At 53.2% G+C, this 23,346-nt stretch overlaps 8 protein-coding genes across 8 annotated transcripts; 3 read left to right on the top strand and 5 right to left on the bottom strand.

Moving 5' to 3' along the window:
- Positions 1-326: 326 nt before the first annotated feature.
- LTS14_003008 (uncharacterized protein) lies at positions 327-3,167 on the bottom strand (the record flags this gene model as incomplete). Its single annotated transcript, XM_064835713.1, has 2 exons — positions 327-1,367; positions 1,425-3,167. The coding sequence occupies 2 exons, from the start codon at positions 3,165-3,167 to the stop codon at positions 327-329; spliced, it is 2,784 nt and encodes a 927-aa protein (XP_064696763.1).
- Positions 3,168-3,925: 758 nt separating this feature from the next.
- On the bottom strand, positions 3,926-5,023 carry ISN1 (IMP 5'-nucleotidase; the record flags this gene model as incomplete). Its single annotated transcript, XM_064835714.1, has 1 exon — positions 3,926-5,023. The coding sequence occupies one exon, from the start codon at positions 5,021-5,023 to the stop codon at positions 3,926-3,928; it is 1,098 nt and encodes a 365-aa protein (XP_064696764.1).
- Positions 5,024-5,561: 538 nt separating this feature from the next.
- SRB4 (RNA polymerase II mediator complex subunit) lies at positions 5,562-7,382 on the top strand (the record flags this gene model as incomplete). Its single annotated transcript, XM_064835715.1, has 1 exon — positions 5,562-7,382. One exon carries the CDS (start codon positions 5,562-5,564, stop codon positions 7,380-7,382), a length of 1,821 nt encoding a protein of 606 aa, XP_064696765.1.
- Positions 7,383-7,893: 511 nt separating this feature from the next.
- Positions 7,894-10,326, top strand: PFK1 (6-phosphofructokinase, alpha subunit; the record flags this gene model as incomplete). The annotated part of the gene is made up of 1 exon (XM_064835716.1): positions 7,894-10,326. One exon carries the CDS (start codon positions 7,894-7,896, stop codon positions 10,324-10,326), a length of 2,433 nt encoding a protein of 810 aa, XP_064696766.1.
- A 222-nt stretch (positions 10,327-10,548) lies between these two features.
- COX16 (Cytochrome oxidase assembly) lies at positions 10,549-10,998 on the bottom strand (the record flags this gene model as incomplete). Its single annotated transcript, XM_064835717.1, has 2 exons — positions 10,549-10,629; positions 10,732-10,998. The coding sequence occupies 2 exons, from the start codon at positions 10,996-10,998 to the stop codon at positions 10,549-10,551; spliced, it is 348 nt and encodes a 115-aa protein (XP_064696767.1).
- Positions 10,999-11,221: 223 nt separating this feature from the next.
- On the top strand, positions 11,222-18,329 carry MEC1 (serine/threonine-protein kinase M1; the record flags this gene model as incomplete). The annotated part of the gene is made up of 2 exons (XM_064835718.1): positions 11,222-11,756; positions 11,806-18,329. The coding sequence occupies 2 exons, from the start codon at positions 11,222-11,224 to the stop codon at positions 18,327-18,329; spliced, it is 7,059 nt and encodes a 2,352-aa protein (XP_064696768.1).
- Positions 18,330-18,390: 61 nt separating this feature from the next.
- On the bottom strand, positions 18,391-20,760 carry TRM1 (RNA methyltransferase tRNA(m5U54)methyltransferase; the record flags this gene model as incomplete). The annotated part of the gene is made up of 2 exons (XM_064835719.1): positions 18,391-20,513; positions 20,598-20,760. 2 exons carry the CDS (start codon positions 20,758-20,760, stop codon positions 18,391-18,393), a joined length of 2,286 nt encoding a protein of 761 aa, XP_064696769.1.
- Positions 20,761-21,203: 443 nt separating this feature from the next.
- On the bottom strand, positions 21,204-22,989 carry LTS14_003015 (uncharacterized protein; the record flags this gene model as incomplete). The annotated part of the gene is made up of 2 exons (XM_064835720.1): positions 21,204-22,898; positions 22,975-22,989. The coding sequence occupies 2 exons, from the start codon at positions 22,987-22,989 to the stop codon at positions 21,204-21,206; spliced, it is 1,710 nt and encodes a 569-aa protein (XP_064696770.1).
- Positions 22,990-23,346: the final 357 nt, after the last annotated feature.

Below are 23,346 nucleotides of genomic sequence, written 5' to 3' on the forward strand. Positions count from 1 at the left end.
TATAATGGTCGCGTGTTATGGACAGACCAAAGCTAGATCAGGACATCGATCGAGATCTGTAGGAATGAACCCGATTGGTCGACACATCTCGACTTCCATTATGACCATGTGGTTCACCTGAAGTATACACCTCTACTCAGGGACACTGTGATCAAGATGATCTGGCAAGAATGGTAGACAGTGTGGTGTTTGTTGAGCACACATTGCTTTTGCTACATGATTACATCAACTCCCATCCCAAAGCCTGCCCTCATGGAGCGGCATCACCGGCATCACCGCGCCACGCCATGCCAATCGTACACCCACACTCATCAAACGTCATCCATCTAAACCCCAGAATAAGGCCGCGTATTCTCAAACGGCCCGTTATTCGCGGCACGCCTCCTCTCCTCCTCATTATCAGTAGGACTCAAAGGCTTTCTCTGCCCGGTCTGAGATTTCTGTCTGTAAGGATTACTCGCGCTATGCTGCAGCTGCCTCATCTCGACTGGCGAAGTCGCGATCGGAGATGTCGCAGTCGAGAGCTGAGGTAGCTGTGGTGGTATAGAGGTTGTTGAGACGGCTGACTGTGATGGGACGCTGGATAGTGTTGGTCTGTAAGCTGTTGGTGTGGAAGAGTAGCCGGTGCTTTGGTAGCCGTAGTCTGCGTAGCTGGTCGTGTTTGGTTCGTTGATAGTCGGTATGCCAGAATATTGCATTCGCTGGCCCTCGGTGCTAGGTTTGCGCTTGCCTCTTGTGCTCTCGCGGCGCAAGAGACCACGCACTTCGTTCAAATCTTGCTCGCGCTCGAAGCTGGTCTCACCAAGTGTACTTTCGTCTTCCCTGCCGGACGTCCATGCTTGGTCGCGGGAAGCATCGTAGGCCGGATTACGGCTTGTTAGATCGCCCACTACCTTGGTGTCATGAGCAGTGAGGCCAGCAGCGCCCGATCGACTGCTCGAGATGGGACTGAGCTTCTCAGCGTCGTCTGTCGTCTTGGGATACAGGCGTGCCTTTGTTCTGGTTACTGCAGCCGCCGCCACAGAGTCCTTAGCAGCTTGATCCGAGACGGCGACAGAGTATGAAGGGTTTGCGGCACTACCGGAGGCATCAGAGCCGCCGCCAGGTCCGTAGATAGGTACTGCTTTGAGCGCAGACACCAGCGCGCACATGAACTTGCTTCTCCTAGCCTGTCGGACAGTCTCGTTGCCCCAGTTCGACTTGTGCCTGATCTCGACCTGGAGCATGAGTCTGGACTGGTCAGTCGTTCCAAGGATCCCGATTTCGAAAGTAGGCTGAAAGTCGCGGCTGTTGTCCTTGTCGTTGACGAAACGTGTAAGCTCGTCCTTGAGGATCTGAACATCGTCGAATGTGGTGTCGAACGATACCTGGGAAACATCAGTATTGAGCCCAACATTTGTGGGTGAGATAGAGGGCATGCTTACCGCAACATCAAACTGCTCGCTCATTGCCTTGCTCCTCGAAATGTTCTCGACCCAAAGAGCGTTCAAAACAATATTTGGAATCTGAACAGATCGACCACAATTGGCACCACTGGTCCTCCGGAAAATGGAAAAGAGCAAGCTGATATGCTCAACCACGAATTGATCAGGCCCAAGATCAATCCGGTCACCAACATCATAAGGATGTTTGACGAAGACAAAAATGCAGCTTCCGAGAACTTCCTGGCAAGTCGCCGAGAAGACGAAGCTGAGGGACAGCAAAGCGGTTCCAGCCGTTGCCAAAGTGGTAACGAAGGATTTGTTGAGAAAAGCGACGAAGATGAATACGACTGCGATGAAGACGACCGCGCTGAACAGATTGTCCAGAACATTGATGGCTTGGTCAACGTCGTGCATAGAGCTGGCGATAGCCTTGCGCTCCCGGCCATATTCGGTAACGACCATGATCATCTCGTCCAGCGAGATATCGCCATTGCCGTCCTGATCAATAGCAGCGAATGCCTCCTCGGCGTCCGTCTTCCTCTCCGAACCAAGAACTTCCAGAAGATCGTCCTGATACAATGCTTCGCGACCTTCCATAACAAAAGACATCCAGATACGCTTAGCCAGCGCCTCAGCAGCTTGCGGACGTTCGAGCGCATTGATAACGATGGAGTGTGAGCTGTTTGCATCGAAGACTTGCTTGCCCGTGATTTCGGACGCTACATTCCCGAAGGCAGAAGTGAGCTTATCACCGTACCGGCCAAGATCATGTAGAACACGCATAGGCGTACGACTTCCACTTCGAGCATGGCTGTGACCTTTACTACCGCCGAGACCGAGAGTGATGGCGAGCTGGTCACTGATTGTGTAGTCTTCCTCAGCGAACTCGTTACAGTACGCCGGAAACAAAGCCCGGGAAGCGTCGTAGAGTAGACTAAGCAGGAAGATGTTACGCTTTGACTCCTTGATACGGAAATGGAATTGCTTGCGGTGATAGTCGATCGAAATGAGCTGGATGATGAACTTCTCGCCCAAGAAGACCAGAGCACAGACCGTAGCAGCTCCGAGAATCTGCTGAAGGATATCTTGCCATTCGTATGACTTGCCATTGGGAGGATCCAGGCCATCAGGCTGCGTGCCGGGGTTTTGTGTCATGAGAGGCTTGAAGGTCGCCAACGAGCATACCGCCCATCCGACAAGCGAGAGCGGGATCTCTAGTGCACGCAGAACCATAGAGTATTTCCTCACACCAGAAGATACGAAGCCAGCAAAGACTTCGTAGATCATCGGAAGGAAATGTGCCACGATCTTGCTCACCCATAACGAGGACCAAATAATCTCAATCCACACGAAGAACCACAAGATCGGCACGTTGCCAATGGTTGTCTTCCTCGCGCTTGTCGCTCCAATGATGATCGGTATAGCTATGCATGCACCAATGGGCACGACATAGAACAGATACCTCGTCACAATCGAGAAATCCCTAATCTTCTTGTAGATCTTTCCCATCGTATTGATCGTGTCTTCCTCCCCGTCGTATCCCACGTGTCCCGTCCTGTTGCCGCCATGAATCCCACTTTGCGGTCTCCTCCCTCTGTTGAAAGTCTTGTTGATTCGTTGCTTTGTAGGTGACATGGTTGAGTCCGTAGGCCGTAGCTGACTAGTACTGCTTTGATTCCTCAAAGTGGCAGCATCGTCGGCCATGTGCTCCATTGGAATATCTATCGTAGCGTCGTGATTCATGTTGCTGTTCTGATCAATGGGTTGAAAGCCATCGCGAGAGAAGTGAGCATGTCGAGGAGAACTGCGTAAGGACATTCCGTGTTGGAAATGACTGAGGCTGCTGAGAGTGAATGAAATCGATCAATCGCTTGATGGAGCACCAATGAGCTCTCTTCAAAGCCTTTGCTTGCCGTAGAGGTACTGTATGATCGTCCCGGTCTTGCAGGATCGGCAGGGGACTGGTAACGATTGTTTGTCTGCTTGTATATTACAACGAACAATGTGGAAAGGAGATAAAGGGGAGATGACAAGAACTCTACTCGCCGTGCACCATACTTTCGAAGCTGTTCACCAGGAGCAGCGTTACATGAACGAGAAAAGAATGCAATGCCATGCACCAGCAAAAATAGCACCAAACACTCGTCACCCTCGCGTCTACACGGAAGCTTGGGAAACTCGAAATGCAAGGGACCACGCTAAAAGCTTCCTTATACAGCTCAGTGCAGCCATTCACGGCGTTTCTTTCAACGTTTTTCCCGATTAAGCTTCAGCGCCGTTGTGAGGAACTCTTCCCGATTCGCGAATTGAAACCATTTTTGACACAGCTTACGAGTCCTGCTCGGTATGTACCTTACCTCACATACTGGCGGTCGGCACCGATGTTTGCGTCGGGAGTCCACATAGCAATGCACTGCCTCGTCGTTAACAGTTTTGATGGGATTGGCAGTATACGGATGCCACATTGCATCGTTACAGCAAAGTTTATTGCTCAGAACAGATCATGGAGTGTGCCCCCCCAGCTCCACGACTTCATCAAGCAGTTGTACTGTCTCCTTTGGACTAGCTATCCAAGCCGTACAACACGCCAATCTGGCCTTGAAATCATTCGCTCCAGCGCTCAGAAACTGATCACCTACATGTAAAGTCTTGGCCGCCTCGATCCCACCAAAATACCTCTGGCACGCCATCACGCCGTAGCTCTTGTCTCCTATGTCGACGAAGACATCGTTGCCGCCATTGAAGGCGCAGAAGGGTATGCGTTGGCCTGCTAGTGAGGCGGAGATGAGTTGTCGCACATTTAGCACTGTCTCCTCCAAGATCTCCCGGCTGAGTCTTGTGCCTTTCTCTGGGTAGATGCCCACAGCGTGAGATTTCCGCAAGACGGAGACGGGGATGGCTAGAGTCTTGATGCAGTCTCTTAGAGCTTGCTCTGCAACATCGAGCAGAGCGTTGACGTTTTCATGCGTCCAGGTTTCCATCTCAGGGAGTCGCCAGTCAGCGTCGGGTACTTGTTCGAGCTTGTAAGGTGCTGTGGGTGTGTACGTGAACATGAAATTGCTCTCGCCTCCCATGACCACGAGCTTGTGTTCGAGTTTATGGCTGTGATCGCTTGCGGCAATGGCATCTAGTAGGCCTGCAAAGCGTCGATGATACTCCTTTGCTTCTGTGTAGCCTGCTGCTGTGACAAGACCGATACGAGTCCCGATGCGCATCATTGTTATGATCCGCTCGATGCATGGGTCCTCTGGTTTGAGCACTTCACCGTCGTCGTAGAGCGTAACGTCCCCGTCGAAAGTGACGAGTTCGAGGCGCGAGTTGCGGACCAAAGACATGACTTGGGCTGTGTTCAGGACGAGACGTATGTCGTTGAAGCTGGGCGCTACGAAGCGCCGACTCGAGATTCGTCTCTGGGCATCTTGGTATCGGAAGGCGTCTTGGAGTGGTAGAGGTGTGAAGAAAAGACCGACGGATGGGACGAGGAGTTTGAGCTTAGATATGCTGCCTTGCTCATTTCTCGATTGGAGGATGTGATCGTTGACCAGTTCTTCTATATCTTGCATGATTTGGCAGTAGCGATTGAGGGCATTGGATGCCATGGCGTCGACGATCCTGGTATCATCATGGATGGCCGTGGGCTGGCTCAATAGCACGAACGGCACGGCAAGCAGTCCTTTGATCCATTCAATGAGTTGGTCACGGCGGTGTGTCTTGAAGTAGATCAGTATTCCTGACATATGTCGTGGAGGAATCATCTGACTGGACACACCTTGAGTTGATCTGTATCTCAAGATCAGTGTCGCTTCTTATTGCAGTAGATTTAGATCGAGACAAACACTCAACACGATATCTTGTCGTCATGTCTGCTGCTATCGACGTGTCCTGCGGCAGGAGATCTGATGTTTATGTTCTACATGGTCAGATATAGGGAAGATAGATCGAGGCGAGGGAGAACGAGCGGAGGCACATGCCCAAAGCTTTGCCCTGCGTCCAAGCAAACATTTGCCCCACTTCTCTCACGTGCTTCGTCCTTCTCTCGACCTTCAATCTGCAGGCACGCTTCTTAGCGTATATGCTTCCATCCAACTACATGTATCCCGCGACTTTCTTCTAGTCTGGCACGACCGCTCGCCGATCATGGCAGCACTGTCTCTCAAGCCATGGTCACGCGCCTCGAACGACACAAGCACCCTCAAAGACATCCTAGGTCGCGTACATCTCGAACGAGGCCACTTCCGCGACATCACCGAAGCCTCTCTACAAGAAGAACTAGCTAATGATGGCGCCCTCGAACTCAGCTCTAGCTCCGATGATGAAGCGGCCGACGAAGATGAGGAGAAGCAAGAAGCTGGCAATGCCAAGCCAAAGACACGAGAGGATCTCTGGAAGGCTCGAGCGGAAATGCTTCAGCACCTTGACGCGGCACACAATGATGTTATGATCGCACTGGACTTTACTTCCCTGCTCTTGACGAAGGAGGCGCCGAAAGTCGCTGCTCCTACCGTGAGCCAGGGCTTGAAACAGGAAGTACCGCTCGGCACGTTGGGGACGGATATCTGGCATCGTATGCCCGTCGACAAGGTACGGGAGGTGCAAGATGAGGCTATAAGTACGAATGTGAGGATGGAGGCGCTGCAAAAAAGTGCGGGTAGCTTGCTGGCTGCGGCGGAGCGATTAGAGGGGAATGTGAGGAGGGAGACGAGGTACTGGGGTGAGCTCTTGGGTGTCACGGAGAAAGGGTGGAATGTGTGTCGGTTACCAGGTCAGAGAGGGCGGCTGGGAGTGACTTTCGGGTTTGGAGAGAGTGTGGGAGAGTTTGCGAGGAGAGGTGTGGCGGCTTTAAATGCTGATGCTGAGGGCGCGGTTGTGCTTGAGAGGGGCATTGGAACAAAGACCAGAGGACTGAGGGTGGAGATTAGATGCGGGCAAGAGGTCGTAGGGAGTTCGCGTTTGCCACGACTGGTTGGTGAAGACGACCTGACGCTGGAGACAAGAATACGACATGCGAGAGACAGTTTGTTCGACGAGGAGTTGTATCACGAGTTGGTCCGCGAGAGCCGATCGGCAACTTCGCTTGGTGTGAGCATGAAGGGAAGCAGTATCTGTTTCCACTCTGGAGCTGACGATGATGGCGATCGGGCTGAAGTATCGTTCGATCTGGTGTCGCTGGACGATTCCGACAATGTCTCCGCAAAAGGCGGCTTGGAACAAGACTCCGTCGCACAAGCTATCGCATTGGCGTCACGACTATTACTCACCCAAGCTCATCGCGATCGGTTGCGAAAGCGGGCAGAGGTGCCTTTGCCCATATCTGAGAACCGCAAGGACGACCAGCCACTTCTACCGATACTGAAACCGATCATAGCGTTCCTGATGCATCAGACTGCGATTGATCAATGTAATACCTATCTGAAGCGACTTGACAAACTCCTTTCGAAAGCAAACTTAGAGTACCAATGGGAAAAAGCACATGTCAACCTCCCTGCTCTCTCCGACGCCAAATGTGCAGAAGCAGTCATTCGAGCACTAATGCAACCCTGGAAATCTGATAGCCTGCTTTCTATCGAGAACCACAAGATCGCTATCAATATGGAGACGAGTCTGGCGTACGGCTTTGGCACGAACTGGTCACTCACCACCCACAATGGGGGCTGCCTTCGTGTCAACGACATCGACGAACTACGCGGTGCGGTGGATAGATCTGTAGCGGGCGCTATTGCTGGGACTATTAGAGAGAAGGCTGGCGAGGGGTGGACGTCTAATGAGCGGGAGCTCTTGCTGAGGAGAGGCCGGGGAGAGGACGGCAAGCAGGGCAAAGTGTGGGTTTCTCTGAGTGGCGATATGGGTTTGCTGAGCATTGCATCGATGACTAAAAAGGTTAGTTGGTCAACGGAGGGTGAGAGTTCTGAGATGAGTCTGGCAGAGGCCTGGTCAGATATCGTTGATGTTAAGCCATAGAGTCTTGTCATCCTCTATCGTTCGATCACATGTTCTCGCGCTAATATGTTCTCGCACGTGCCATCAGACGCTAGCCAAATCCCCAGTGCAGATCCGAAAGCTAGACGTGGGATGAGGTCCGATGTGCTGGGAGCTTCGATACAGCTTCGAGCTTTGTATATTGTTGGAGATAACGATATAGAAAACAAAACATAGTATAGTTGCTAGATCAACGATAGAGAAGTGCAGTGGGCGGCGTGTTGTAGTACATAATTCGCTAAGGAGCTCGAAGACAAGCACCACCCGGGCAGTACTCACCGCTCCGAGGTGTGACCGAGCTCTATCGATTGCTTGTGACTTCAGCGGGGCATTGACTGTCTTCGCAGAGAAAAAGACTGGAACTGTTGTTGACTAAGGTAGTGACGAAGAGACGTATTCGTAGCGCGCCCCCTCAACGTGTCTGGCACTGTCGCCAGACTTCACACACCTCCCAAACCCCACCACAATCACTTGAAGGAGAGCAGGAGCAACCATGGCAGAAATAACTCTCACCCCGCCCGCCGTGCCAGCAGGCGGGAAACGTATAGCAGTCATGACCTCTGGCGGCGACAGTCCCGGTATGTCAGGAGCTGTGCGAGCCGTTGTCCGCCAGACACTGGCTAGCGGCTGCGTGGCTTTCGCGGTGTATGAAGGCTATCAAGGACTTGTCGACGGCGGCGACATGATCAAGGAAATGGCATGGGAAGATGTGCGAGGATGGCTTAGTGAAGGCGGTACTTTGATCGGAACAGCACGATGTAGAGCTTTCATGGAACGGGCGGGACGATTGACGGCTGCAAACAATATGGTGGAGAAGGGTATCGATGCGTTGATCATTTGTGGTGGTGATGGGTCTTTGACTGGAGCGGACAAGTTTCGCAGCGAGTGGCCTGGGTTTATGGATGAGTTGGTGAAGACGGGCAAGAGGAGGGAGGAGGAGGTTGCACCGCATAGGCATTTGAATATAGTGGGATTAGTCGGCTCAATTGATAACGATCTCAGTGGGACGGATGCGACGATCGGGTGTTACAGTTCGCTGGAAAGGATTTGCCAGGCGATCGACTACATCGATGCGACGGCCTTTTCACATCAGAGAGCTTTCGTGATCGAGGTCATGGGACGGCATTGTGGATGGTTGGCTCTCATGGCAGGTGTGAGTTGTGGTGCGGACTTCATCTTTATCCCGGAGAACCCGCCGAGTGAGAACTGGGCGGCGGATATGTGCAGTGTGGTCAAGAAGCACAGAGAGATGGGCAAGCGGAAAACGATTATTGTGGTGGCGGAGGGTGCGCATGACAGGCAACTTAACCATATCTCGCCTTCAGCGGTCAAGACATTGCTTTCGGAGAGGGTTGGCCTGGACACGAGGGTAACGACTTTGGGACATGTGCAGCGTGGTGGACCACCGAGCGCATACGATCGCATGTTGGCGACCTTGCAGGGTGTGGAGGCTGTCAAGGCCGTGCTGGATTCAACCCCAGAGACTGAGTCACCTGTTATCTGTATTGTGGAGAACAAGATCGTACGAAAGCCTCTGGTGGACGCGATTGCGAAGACGAAGGAAGTGGCTGCGATGATTGAGCGCAAGGACTTTGAGGGTGCTATGAAGGGTCGAGATGCAGAGTTCGAGGAGTTCTTGGAAGCCTTCAACATTACCACTGCAACGGAGAAGTCCGGCATGCTTCTACCGAAAGAACAGCGTATGCGCGTGGGTCTGATTCATGTTGGTGCGCCGGCTGGTGGTATGAATGCCGCTACACGAGCAGCTGTGGCATACTGCCTGGTCAAAGGCCATACACCAGTTGCGCTCTACAACGGCTTCCCGGGCCTCTGCAGACATCACGACGATAAACCTCTTGGCTCTGTTCGCGAGCTCGGCTGGCTGGATGCAGAGAGCTGGGCTTCGCGAGGTGGCTCTGAAATTGGCACAAATCGTGGTCTGCCAGCTGAGGACTTCGAGAAGACTGCTTTCTGCTTCGAGAAGTATAAGATCGATGCTCTTTTCGTGGTCGGTGGTTTCGAGGCTTTCACAGCTGTATCTCAACTACGGAAGGAGCGCAAGAACTTCGACGCTTTCAAGATCCCCATGGTCGTCCTGCCCGCTACGGTCTCCAACAACGTCCCAGGAACAGAATACTCGATCGGCTCCGACACCTGTCTGAACGCTCTGATCTCCTACTGCGACGCCATCAAGCAGTCGGCGAGCGCAAGTAGAAGACGAGTCTTCGTAGTAGAAACGCAAGGTGGAGCGTCCGGATACGTCGCCACAATCGCCGGTCTTGCGATTGGCGCACTTGCGGTTTACACTCCGGAAGAAGGAATCCACCTCAATATGCTAGTCGAGGATATCAAATACTTGAAGGAGCAGTTTGCCACCGACAAAGGCCATGCGCGAAGCGGCAAGATTATCCTCCGAAACGAGAAGGCGAGCTCGGTGTACACGACCGAACTGATAGCAAACATTATAAAAGAAGAATCCGGCGGCCGCTTCGATGCCCGTTTCGCCGTACCCGGTCATGTCCAACAAGGTGGTGTCCCATCGCCTATGGATCGTGTCCGTGCCGTACGTTTCGGCGTCAAGTCTCTCCAGTACCTAGAAAAGATGTTCGGGAAATCCAAGCAGGAGATCTTTGAAGACCCTATGAGTGCGACCGTCATCGGTATACGTGGTGCCAGGGTCAAATTCTCTGCGATGGAGAAGATCGAGAGGGAGGAGACGGACTGGAAGGACAGGCGGCCAAAGGACGAGTTTTGGATTGAGCTTGGAGGGGTGGTGAATACGCTTTCCGGAAGGCAGAGGGGGAAGAGGTTGTTGAGTGGGAAGAATACTCCGATGCCGCCGGGTAGTCCGGATGTGCCGGCCAAGTCGCAAGAGGATATCGATAGGAAGGAGAGTCTGCGGGTTGGCGGGACTTCGAATCTTTGAGGCGATAGATTTTGAGTGGGTATGAGTGTAGATGTGAGGGATAGAAGTGTGACGAGTGTGCTGTGAGTATGGCGTTTGGCCATGTAGATACCGGACTTCTCCCCACAGCTCTGCTGTATGATATGACATTCATGAACATTCATCAAAACATACCGAGAAACTCCTGACGCCTTGCTAATTCCATCCCATTTCCATCTTCCCAATCGTGCCTACCCCGAAGACTCATAATACACCGTCGTGTTCTCCCGGTAATCGCTTGACTCGTTTCTGCTCCCAGTTATCTAGGTCTTTGGCTGCGAGTCTCTGTATAGGACAAGAACATTAATATCCTATGCTCAATACCTGCAAACCTTGGCTGCGACATGATCTCATAATGTCCAATGGGAGAAGCTGGACGACACTCACATAATATTCCTCCTTCAAGTCTATCCGTCTTCTATTCTTGCCCATCCCGAGCCGATCCTCCTCCGACACCTGTTTCACTTTCTTGTCGTGTCGCTCATATCGTAATGCTGTTGCTGGGGTAAGGAAGAAGGAACCGAGGAGCATGGTCGCGATGAAGGGGAGACCGAAGAGGGCGAAAGGGTGTTTGCTGAGAGCCTGGCGATAGCGATGAGCTAGTGTATGGGTCGAACTTGAGGGTGTGAAGCGTTTCGATGGGAAGATCGCCATCGTTGCTGATTTATCTAACTAGTAATCGTGAGGTTGTCGTATGGTGCTTGACCTTCGAAGATATTTCGGCCTCAGGCATCTAGTCCAAAGCGCGCTTCTGATTGGTCGGCGCGTCTACCTACGACCACGCGAAGCACTTTAGAATAACTTCATCCCAAGACCGAATACATGATTTGCTTACTTCCACAATCTGGTCTCTCAGCATATCAAGAGATGACTCTCCATGGCCCGACGTATACCAGACGTGAACGGTAACGCACCACCGCCATCGACACTCGCTGCACAAATAGTCCAGAACCAGACCGGATCGGCGCCACAGCAGAATGGAGGAGCAGAGATTCCTCTCAAATCTCTGCTCAACGAGATCCTCACTCTTCCAGACACCGCTCAAGAGACCGATATAGCGGTCAACGTCAAGCTCGTCCATGTCGTGGCAGAGGCTGGTCTTTCCCCACTTGCCACGCTCGATCCATTCGCGAATCATGATGCGGTCCTATCTGAGGCTGCCGACAGCATTGCTGTGATTGCAAAGACCATCAAGAGGAAGCCTGAAGTCTTGCTCACACCGATTGTCGAGGGTGGGCCACAGCTTGTCCTTTTGCTTGTCTCAAGGCTGGTCTCCATCTGTGGCAAACCGAAGACTGAATCACTACAGATCGCCGAGCTTCTGGACACCGCTATCAGAGCCCTCTTGGCAAGTCTAGAGCTATGGACGGCCGCTGCAGTCGTCGAGAGCATGTGTACTGGGATCGTAGAAGGTATGTGGCCAAGCACAAGGTAAGTGAAATCTCGCTCATCTTCTTACAGAATGCCTCTCAATTCTCGAGGCACAGAAGGAGCTCAACACTCCTTTCTCTTGCACTGTACCGTCGGCCAAAACTGTCGCAAAGCTATGGCCGCAAGCTGAGGCTGCTATCGCCACACCCTACCGCTGTCAGGAAACTATCACGAGCCATAATCATGCTTTCATGCTAGCTCTAGCACTATCGACTGTTGAGAGTCTTGACCGCGAGTGGCGCTACAACGTACAACTACGTCTACAGATGCTGCTGGCTGCAATGAGGAAGCGGCTGACAGCCGTCAAGCAATGGGAGACCGCTTTGCTGCAGCTTCTGTCGATGGACGATCATCTCCTTGTACTGCAGCACATCCTTGCCGATCTGGACAACGTAGCGCTTTCGCAAGCTGCTCAGGAGTACATCACGAAGACGCTGGTTACTGACTTAAGAATACGCAATGGGCTTTACAAGGAGAGTCTGATAGCCTACGCGCTGGCCGCTGCTAAAGCCAAAGCTTTCGACAATCTCGGCGACGATATGAGGATCGCTATAGCGACATGGCTTGTCCGCTGCTTGCCAGAGCACGAACTGCCACCAGATGTGCTCGAGCTGCGAGACATGCTTCAAAGCGACGACAGCATGTTAGATGCAGAGCTACGGGCTTCATTCCTGCGATTAAGCACTCCGTCAGCTGGCGTTGCTCAGCACAGACGCAAACGCAGACGTTTGAGCCCGGAGTCAGTACCGAGACCAAATCTATCCGACAGTCTGCGCAGTCGGTTGCTTCACGATGAAGGCCAGGCCAGATCTGACATGTCTAACATCGCCACGTCCATGTACACGGACCTGGACGAAGCTGAGCAGTGTCGAGTATGGAGGATACTTAGAGAACGGGCATCCATACAACCAGAGCTGGTGGCCCAAACGATCACAGCGCTCCTGCAGTCACCTGCCTTACGCGCAGCTAGGCGACCTAGAATCGAGGCCATGTTAGCCATCCAAACGATCGCCCGATCCACCACGAAACCTGTCTTCCTACAGCTCAACGACTCTCACATTGGCCGCTACTGCATCTCCTCTGTGCACAGCTCATTGCGTGAGCTCCGCATAGCTGCTGGGAAGTGTCTGCCGTTGTTCCTAAGGGATGATCTGCCTGCTGAGCTTCTGAGACACAATCGACACATTGCGCTGGAGTACCTACGCCAGCTTTCAGATCAGGATGCAGCGAACGAGCATGAAACGTTGATACCAGTCTGGGCTGAAGTCGGTTTCAGTTGTGGGGATCGCGAGCTCAATCTTGCTTTGCTGCGTCTGGTCGAGTATCTAGGGAACCCTAATCCCCTGATATGCGCAGTTGCACATGCCGAGATTGATAGACTCGCCACACTACGAGATCAGACTGTGGGAGATATGTTCAAGCCGTTCTGGAGCACTATCGCTATCTCTGTCGTGCAGGACCTGACCCTGCGGCCGCAGAAGGCTCAACATCTTTGCGATCTGCTCGGGACAAATGTCTCGGAGCTCTTGCTGTCGACACAACATCATACTATTCCTACGCTGCTGCTATCAAAGAAGAAGGACATCTTGCAGAAGCTTGCTGCAGCTCGTCAGACGACCATACAAGATCTCTTCATGCAGCCTACCATCAATTTTGTGGCGACTTTTGCCACCCTGCTGCTGCAGCCTGTGAATGATCCAGAAGAGGCTGGTCTTGCTTGCCTCGTAGAAGTGACCCAGAGCTTTCGCAATCTCGACAACATGACGAATCTCATCAAGGTGCATGCCGATGCAATCGCGTGCGAGATGCTTACACGAACAGGAGACGTGGCCGATAATCGCAAGCCTCGAATGTATCGGGCAATACAAATCTTCACGAACATCGTGCAGAGGCGACAGGGCCAATCAAAGTCGGAGAAGAAGTCCAACAAGGCTATGTACGGGTTCGTCGAGGAGCACGCATTGCCCATGATGGCACGGCTCTCCGAAGTTATCGAGAGCGGATCATCTGCTCAGCTCAACGAGGAGAGACTGCGATGTGTCAAAGGTATCAAGGAGATGATACATCTGGCGAAAAGCCATGTCAGCGTTGCTCTATCACAGCTACGAGCCACCCTGCAGTCAGCCATGACACGACCAGAATTACGTGAGGTAGCTTTGGCAGCTTGGCTTCAGCTCCTTGTCGTACTGGAGGGCGAGGACGTGGAGCCTATGATCGGCCAGACATTCGCCCTGATCCTGCAATATTGGGACAGCCTCACACCAGAACTTCATCACACTATCCATTCGAACATAGCGGAGCTGATCAGGACTCACCAGCGAGTGGTGCAAGACAGCGTCATGACCCTACCTTCATTGAAGAGCATACCATTACTATCGAAGTTCGGCGCAGAGATCGAGCATCTGCGAGCTCATGAGAGTCCGGAAAGTCATTGCAAGGCTTTTGAGCAGAGACTCCGGGACGAGAGCCTAGCTACCGTGCGCCAAGCTCTGCGCGAGCTACTGCCGTTCCTGGTTGAGAATCAAGAGTTCCTGCACGATGCTGCAGTCAGCGAGCAGCCCGTACTGATTTTGTCGTTGTTGATGCGGGCCCTGCTCGATGTCGATACGAAGTTCGCCTCTCGGGATGTTGAGGTTGCGGAGCTTTGTGGTTCTGCTCTGGGTGCCATCGGCTGCTTGGACTCAAATCGAGTCGAGGCGTCCCGTCCCAGCAAGCAAGTGCTTGTGCTTTCGAATTTTGAGAAAGCCTCAGAGACACTGGACTGGGCGGTAGTGCTGTTGGAAGATGTTCTGGTCAAGTCTTTCCGATCGGTCACTAATGCACGCTCCCAAGGCTTCGTGGCATATGTGCTGCAGGAGATGCTGAGGTCGTGCGGCTTTCGTGATGCTGTTTCCAGGACGCGCTCCTCCCAGGGCTCCACCGCAAACCAGAAATGGTTGTCCATGCCGGAGCATGTCCGTATCACGTTGACGCCCTTCCTCTCTTCGCACTATCACATTACTAATGCTCAGACCAACCCGCCACAGCGCACCTATCCTGGCTTCTCCATGGATGCGAATCATAGCAGTTGGCTGCGATCACTGGTGTACGATTTGATGTGGAGAGCGAAGGGCGACAATGCGAAGATGATCTTCCCACTACTGGCTCGGCTAGTACGGAACAACGACATCGGCATTGCCACTTTCATGCTTCCATATGTTGTTATGAACGTCGTGGTCGGCGGCACCGTAACAGATGTCAGAGAGCTCCACGATGAGCTACTGGCGGTCTTGCAGTGCGAGCCAATGACCAATGCACAAACAGAAACTGCGAAGCAAGGTGGCGAGGCAGTCTTCAAAGTGTTGGACTACATGTCAGCTTGGTTGCAGGAGAAGAAAAGGCTACTGTCTCAGACTCGAGCAGACGCTTTCCGGACAGGCATCTCACCAGGCGACTTTGACGAGATCAGCGACATGGATCAGATCAAAGGCATTGAGCAGTTCCTTGCCGAGCTACCCGCCGAGGCCATTGCAACACGTGCTATCCAGTGTGGTTCGTACGCGCGGGCATTATTCAACTGGGAGCAGCACATTAGACAGCATCGCACGATCATACCGTCCCCTCAGACGCAGCAAGATGACCAGAGCCTGTATGGTAGACTCCATGACATCTATGCCTGTATTGACGAGCCAGATGGTCTTGAAGGGCTTGGTGCACATCTATCATTCCTCACTGAGGAGCAACAAGCTGTTCAACACGCTAAAGCTGGCAGATGGACAGCAGCTTCTGCATGGTACGAGGCACAATTGGCCGAGGAGTCGTTGGAGCCTGGCGAGAAGCTAGATTTACAAGTCAGTCTTCTGAAGTGCTTCCGTGAGACTGGCCAATATGCCTCCATGCAGAAGTACTCTGAGTCGTTCTTGAGGCAATCCGATACTCGGCCACCAGCAATACTTTCCATGCTGGCTGAGTCCGATTGGATGACGGGCACGTTCTCTACAGAGACTGATGGACTGGCACAGAATGACTCGGGCGCTTGGAGAGATATGAGCATCGCTGTGCGCACTATGCTGGACGGAATAACGAGCACAACACCGAACGTCTTGGCGAAGCAAATCTCGGCCATGCGAGTATCGATCGCGCAGTCTATGACCGAGTCGGGAACAACATCCATTCAAGCATGCCACGACGAGCTCAGAAACCTGCATGCTCTGCATGAGATTGAGGCACTTACCAATGGTCAAGCAGTCGATGCATACTTGAAGAGCGCGGACAAGCGCCTCGCTGTTCTAGGGTCGTACAACAGCGATAAGGTATACTTGCTAGGCATTCGACGTGCATTCATGCAAGCTCGGAGCGACACAGTCGTCGATGCTGAGATAGCGCCTCTATGGCTGAGCACGGCTCGTCTGGCACGTAAGGCTGGCAACTCCCATCATGCGTATCATGCCGTGCTACAGGCACATGCGTGTGGCGATCGGACTGCCAAGCTGGAGGAAGCTCGTCTGCTATGGCATGATGGACATCAAAGGCAAGCGATCCAGTCTCTTCAGTCTGCAATCGATGCGAGACTATTCGAGCCATCCGATGATACGATGGAAGACAGTGGAACGACAGGCGGCGACAAGAGTCAGAACCTGCTTGTAGCCAGAGCTCATCTAATGCTGGCGAAATGGCTTGATACTTCGGGTCAGAGCCAGGCGAAGGACATGCAGAATCGATATCAGTTCGCTGCGAAGAATTTCCAACGGTGGGAGAAGGGTCACTATTACCTTGGTAAGCACTACAGCAAGCTTCTTGAGGCCGAGAAGACTATACCGAGCGACAAACAGTCGCTCTCATATCGTGCAGGTGAGATGACCAAGTCCGTCATCGAAAATCTGATGCGTTCCATACCATTCGGTAACAAGTACTGGCATGAAACCATACCGAAAGTGTTGACCCTGTGGCTGGACCTGGGTCTGGAATTGCTCAAGAAGCCGGCGCGAGGCGAAGATCCATCACTCCATGAGAGACGGCAGAAGGCGCTACAAGCTGTCAACAAGCAGTTTCAGAAGTATTACGAACGCATACCCGCATACGTATTTTACACAGCTTTGCCGCAGATGGTGTCACGTATCAGTCACCCTCATCCGGATGTATGGAAGCAGTTACTCAATTGCTTGATGCGGATCGTGCAGACCCACCCAAGCCAAGCATTGTGGTATATGCTCCCGGTGCTCAAGGCCACTGATCGTGTGCGCGCCGAGCGCGGAATGGAGATTCTAAACAAGTTGAAGGATCCGAAGAGGCAGGCAAAAGGCGAAGTTGACCTTCGTTCCTTGATTGTGCAAAGCCAGAAGATGGCAGATGCCCTGCTGCAGGCGTCAGAAAGGCACGTCGAGCCCAAAAGAGCACACATCAGCCTTGCCAAAGATCTCGATTTCAACGTCAAGCTCGCACCTCTACCACTCGTCGTGCCTGTCGAGACATCATTGATGGCTAATATACCCCTTGGCGCCAACACCGACACGATTAGAAAGCACAAGGCGTTCGCGCAGGACAAAGTCACCATTGCAGGCTTCACGGACGATGTTCTCGTGCTCAGCTCACTGCAGAGGCCTCGAAAGATCAACGTTCGAGGATCGGACGGTAAGCTATACGGTCTGCTGTGCAAGCCGAAGGATGATTTGCGCAAGGACCAAAGACTCATGGACTTCAACGGCATCATCAACAGGGCCTTGAAGCGGGATGCAGAAAGCAGTAAGCGTCGGCTGTACATCAAGACGTATGCTGTGACGCCACTTAGCGAAGAATCCGGCACTCTAGAATGGGTCGAAGGCATCAAGCCGATGCGTGACATTCTCACCGGAGTATACAGTCGCAAGGGCCAGAAGATCGACTATCATCACATCAAAGCCATGCTTGAGCAACAAAAGACGCCCTCAGAGCATGCCCAGATATTCGTGGACGAAGTTTTGCCACAGTTCCCACCACTGCTGCATGAGTGGTTCACCGAAACATTCTCGGATCCGGAGACTTGGTTCATAGCGAGGCTGAGATACACGCGAACAGCAGCTGTCATGTCCATCGTGGGCCACATACTCGGTCTCGGCGACAGACACGGCGAGAATATTCTGCTCCAGGAAGGCACTGGTGGTGTCTTCCATGTCGACTTCAATTGTCTGTTTGACAAAGGACGCACTTTCGAGAAGCCGGAACTCGTACCCTTTCGTCTGACCCACAATATGGTCGATGCGATGGGTGCCTATGGTTACGAAGGACCTTTCCGTAAATCCGCTGAGCTCACGCTAGCGCAGCTTCGCCAGAACAAGGACACTTTGATGACGATCCTGGAGACTTTTCTGTACGATCCCACTACGGACTTCATCGGCAATAAGAAGAAGAAGAATACTGTCGGTGTGCCAGAGACACCACAAGAGATTCTTGACAGCGTTGCGAGGAAGCTGAAGGGCTTGCTGATCCATGAGCATGTCCCCTTGGGTGTCGAGGGTTATGTTGATGCTTTGATACAGGAGGCGACATCGCATGCGAATCTTGCGGCTATGTATATTGGGTGGTGCGCATTCTTGTAATCAGTGCAAGGCAGGGTTCAGTGTAGAGTGAAGATAGATAGAATTATCTCGTCTGGTGATACTAGGCGCTACCTTTGGCACGAGTCATCGGTCCCCAGTTTTCTCTCGGGTTCTGCTGGTACCTCACGAGTCTCTTGCCTGGTTTGTCTCGACCCAGTGCATCATCAAAGACGACCTCAATCGTCTTCGGATCTTCGCCTGATTTGCCAGTAAGCTCTGCCGCTTCTTCCGTAGCGACGTCCGGTGACGATGATTTGGCAGTCTCGCCATCCACTTCATCATCCTTCGGAAGTATCTTCCTTGCCGCAGCCATGACCTTCCAGCCCGGCTGCCCTTCCTTGAGTGAACCCTCTTTGATAGGCGACTTCTGCCTCACCCACTCCCTCATAACCTCCCAGATCACAAACCACGGCGCATCCGTCTTCACACTACCAGGTTTGCAATGACTTCTCGTTGCCTTATACCCAGCATGTCTCAGCGCGCCTTTGATTGCTGCTTCGGGCGGTGCTATACAATGTACCACTTTCGCCAGTGCTGACGGGATGAAGAAGAAAGGATGCAAGTCCACGACCTCTGGTGCCGTCTTCGGCAAAGTGTCTTTTGCACCATCTTTGCTGCTATCCACTGGCCATGCTATTTCGGCATTAGGCAAGACCAGTAGCTCGCCCCGGGCCGTGTCGATCATACCTTCCAGCCTCTGCTTCGTCTGATATACCTTTGGATCTGCTTCCTGCGCATCACCCAGCAGCTTCTCGACGAAAGCAGCGTTATGTAACGGACCCGCCCACATGGGACCGGCGATATGCATCTTACTGCCACAATGCTCGCAGAGCCGATCGGTGCTAGGACCTTGTTCGATGCCGTGCTTGAAATTGAAGGTGGGACTATTGTTCTTCGCTTTGCCAGTCTGTAGGGCGTTGCGGCCAATCATTTGAGTCTGCCATGCGCCACACCCATGGTCGCAATCATACACAATCATGGTCTTGCCGGCTAGGAATTTGACATCGGCTGGTGACTTAGCGACACGTATGAAGATCCGGACGTAGAAATCGATGCTGAGAGACAACAAAGGTTCAATGGCGAGACCGTACTTGGCAGCGGCCGTTGCTACCGAGTTGGTGATCAGACGTAGACCGCCTTCGTGCGAGTGGTTGCCTTTGATTGGCATCCCACCATAAAGTGAGAAGGTCTTCTCGCAGTAACCACACGAAGCGAAGACGCCGGAGTCTGTGCATGTCACGCATAGCATGCCGCCATCATTTAGAGCTTGCAAAGCAGAATCGATGAACGGTGCTGCTGAGCCATAAGGATCAAGGTCGATCACATCGTACCGGCCATTGATATGGTTCGGTCCATGGCTATCTGTGGGTGGAAAGGCAGTGGCGTACATATGTCCCATTGCATTGGCGAGATTTGGCGTGATCTTCCCCCCCAACTTATTGTATTCCACGTTCGTCTTGATGCTTCTCACTGCGCCGCGGTCCATGTCGTTTGCCGTCACGCCTGTTGCAAATGGGATCTCTGATGCGTACCGGAGCGCTCGCAGGCCTGTGGCGGACAACGCATCCAAGATCCGGAATCTCGGTTTCCAAGGTGGATGGTTATGTTGCCCATTGATGTTGGCACTGGGGACCTCACCCGTGGTGTTGTCCTCGGTACTGACATCCTCGCCCTTACCCTCCATGGCCTTTCCGAGATCGACTGGTCCGGGTGCCTCACCGTTCGTTCTCTGCTTCTTGGCACTAGCAGCCCCGCACGAGAGCTCGTCGCTCTCGTCTTCAGCTTTCCGCTTGGTGCCTTGCTGGGCGCGAAGAAGGTCGATATCTGCCACATCCTCAGCAGCCGTCTTCTCTGCGCCTAGACCATTGCTTTCTCCCGCTTCAGCACCATCAATTTGCTCCTCCGTATGCCCCTCAGCATGCTCCTCTGAATGATCCTCCGTATGGTTCTCGGCCTTCTCTACCACCTCAGATCCACCGTATACCTGCTTCTCCACCGCGTCGATCTTTCTACTCCTCTTTCTCTCCTTCCTGGCAGTAATCTTCCCTCTATCTCTCTCATGCCTCACCCTCCGCTTCTCACACAAATCCTCTCCAAAAGCCTTGATCGCCAAAACGCTCAAGTCTCTGTTAAACTGCTGGATAGGATTATAAAAGACGTTTTGCGGTATATCACTACCATCATCTACTCGAGAAGCGTCAGTCATGTTGAATGAGCTGCGCAGGAGAGAAGGAAAAATGGTTGATGAGATGTTTGGAGACTGCTTACCTGGCTTAGCCTTTGCTTGAGGATTCATGGACGTACGAGTATTGGGTGGGATGAGGATGAAGGCGCGACCCTCCTGGATGGTATCGTAGGTCTTGCCATTGTGCTCTACTAATTGACCTGCTGCCGGAGTCGCAGAGATGGGCACAGGTTGTCTTTCCGCCATAGTGTGCGATTTGCGGGTCGTCGATACTATGTACTGAGAGGGTATACGGAAGCTCCAGTGATTTGTATAACGCACATGGCCCAACCAGGTGTAGAGTGATTGTCGTTTAGTCTGCAGCATTAGCCTTTGGGAACACTTGTGTTCTGGTTCAAAGACTTGGAGAAATTTGGATGCACGACTGAGGCTCACGCACGGGCCAGCCCAATTGATCAACATTTGTGCTGCAATCTGTCGTGAGGACAGGAGAGAGCAGAACCTTTCGAGACAGATGGAAGGGGAGAGAGAGAGGATGAAGGATAACAGATGAAGCTACTGGTAATGTACATTGCATAACTATGATACAGCATTACATATCGTTTAATTCTTTCGTCACTTGTGCAAGCATTCAATGACTTTCATCATCTGCGTTCCTCCAAGTTGCGACAAGTCACACTCTCACACACTTAACCAGCCTGGTACAGACCAAGAGCAACCACGTGAGGGTTGATCATGGACAAGTTGAAGGGCGTGAGGTACATGTCGATGTCGGTCAAGGCAATGAAGGTCGTGCCGTTGACGATGGCAGCACCACCCTCGTACACAGAGCCATTGGGCTGGAATGTGTAACCGGTGTTGGCACCGGTGACGGTGAGGGGTGTGTATGTCAAGTTCAGCTGGTTGGCCCAGGCGACGAACTTGGGTGCACCTGCGACACCACCAGCGGCGGTGACGTAGGACATGTTCGGGCCTACGGGCTGGCCTGGGGCATCCCACTCGAGGAGGACCTGCTTGCCAGCGAAGGACAAGGGCTCGGAGCGGTTGTGGGCAACGCTTGGACCGCAGCTGTAGCCGGTGGTGTTCACATTGATGCAGCTCTCGCTCTGTGCCGGGACGGTGGCGGGGCTGGCAGTGCGGTTGTCGGTGCGCTCGAACAAGCCGGTGTCATTAGGCGAGAAGCGGTTGATGTTGGCCTGGTTGGCGACGTGAAGCGCCGGGAAGTTCTGCCATGCGAGACGAGTGGTATTCTCGGGGCAGGAGCTGATGTACGGAGCGAGGAAAGTCCAAGCCCACGACTGAGGAATACCAGTTTCGAACCAAACGGGCATGGGGTGTAGCCCAGACATCTGGCGGAAGATCATCTGCTGACGGGCCTCGGTGGCGATGGACTGGGCTAGGAGCTGACCGACCTCGCGGGAGTCGAGGTGGTTGATGAAGCCCCACACGCCAGACTCACCGAAGCGGGTGAGGATCTGGTTGAAATCGACGAATTCGCGGGCGTTGGTGTATGGGTAGTTGTATGTGCACTGTGGTGGTGCAGTCTCGCCGAGCATGTTCGACAAGAGAGTGGCGTGGCCCTGCTCTTGCTGAGCCATAAACTGGATCAAGGAAACATCCTCTGGTGTCAGGCCAGCAGCCGCCCAGTCCTCATCGCTGAAGGTGGCGACACCGTTATTGAAAACATCAAGCTCGATCCACTCCTGGTAGAGTCCGAGGGTGATGGACTCGTAGTCGAAGTCACTCTCGACCATGTAGCGTGGCAAGCTACCATTTGTACCGAGACCACCAGCTGGCGTGTATGGGATTGGCTGCTCATTCTGGAGCTTGCCATTGGTGTTGTAGTAGGTCGCCGTTGGGTTAGGTGGCAGAGTGGGGATCGTGGCACTGGCGTGGATGGTGCTGACTGCGCCGGTTGTCGTTGGCTTGCCACTGTATGGGCCGTGGGAAGTAGGCCCAGTTGGCAAAGAGCTGCGCTGGGTATCTGCAGCATAGAGGCCGGTGCTAGGCGCCGGGGTATGGATAGCGGAGATCTGCGAATCCAAGCCGAAGCTGCTAGGAACGACGCTCAATGGTGTAGGTGTCTCGCTCGCGTAGGGAGCGTTGGCATTGCTATAACCAGAGACGTCACCGACCTGGTTGGCGGCGACGCCGGTGCCAGCGGGAGCAGTGGCAGCAGCACTGCTCACCGCAGATGATACGGCGGAAGCACCAGATGTGGCGGAAGCGCTGTAGCCGGATGGGAGGGCACCCTCGAAAATCGAGAGGACCTGTCCCCACCCTCCTTTGGAGTTCTGTGCGGCTGGTGCTGCAGCAGCGAAGCCGCTGAGCAGGGCGGAAGATACGACAATCCGGGCGTACATGTTGATTGACTCGGTAGTGTGCTGGGTGAGGAGGAAGTGGGAAAGAATGTGGTGCCGGACATGGGACTATATCGAGTTCTTGCTACCCTGCACCTACCAAGCATAGTGACATTTCCGCATCGCAAGCTCGTCATTGATTTGGCGTCAACAGAGTGGTACAAAAGTGATCTCATCGTCTCCCAATAAGGTAATCATTGTTCCACGCCTGGGCTCGTTGGGAGGAGAGCCGGCCGCACCAGCCGTCAAAGCAAGGCGTACGGCTGCTGCCGGCCGCCTGTCGTCGATTGTGCATAACGATTGTGATATAGTTATGCCGCCAAGAGTTTGTTGACCTCACGGCGATAATGCAGACCGCGGTGGCGAGCGAGATAGCTGTCAGTCCTATTGGCTGCGCCTGGACGGAGATAAATACGGCGGGCTCTCGGAGCGTTTATATCGCATCCCGGCATCGATCACGAAATCGTCCAGG

Source organism: Recurvomyces mirabilis, assembly GCF_035927965.1.
Source record: "Recurvomyces mirabilis strain CCFEE 5264 chromosome Unknown scaffold_6, whole genome shotgun sequence".
Lineage (NCBI taxonomy): Eukaryota > Fungi > Ascomycota > Dothideomycetes > Mycosphaerellales > Teratosphaeriaceae > Recurvomyces > Recurvomyces mirabilis.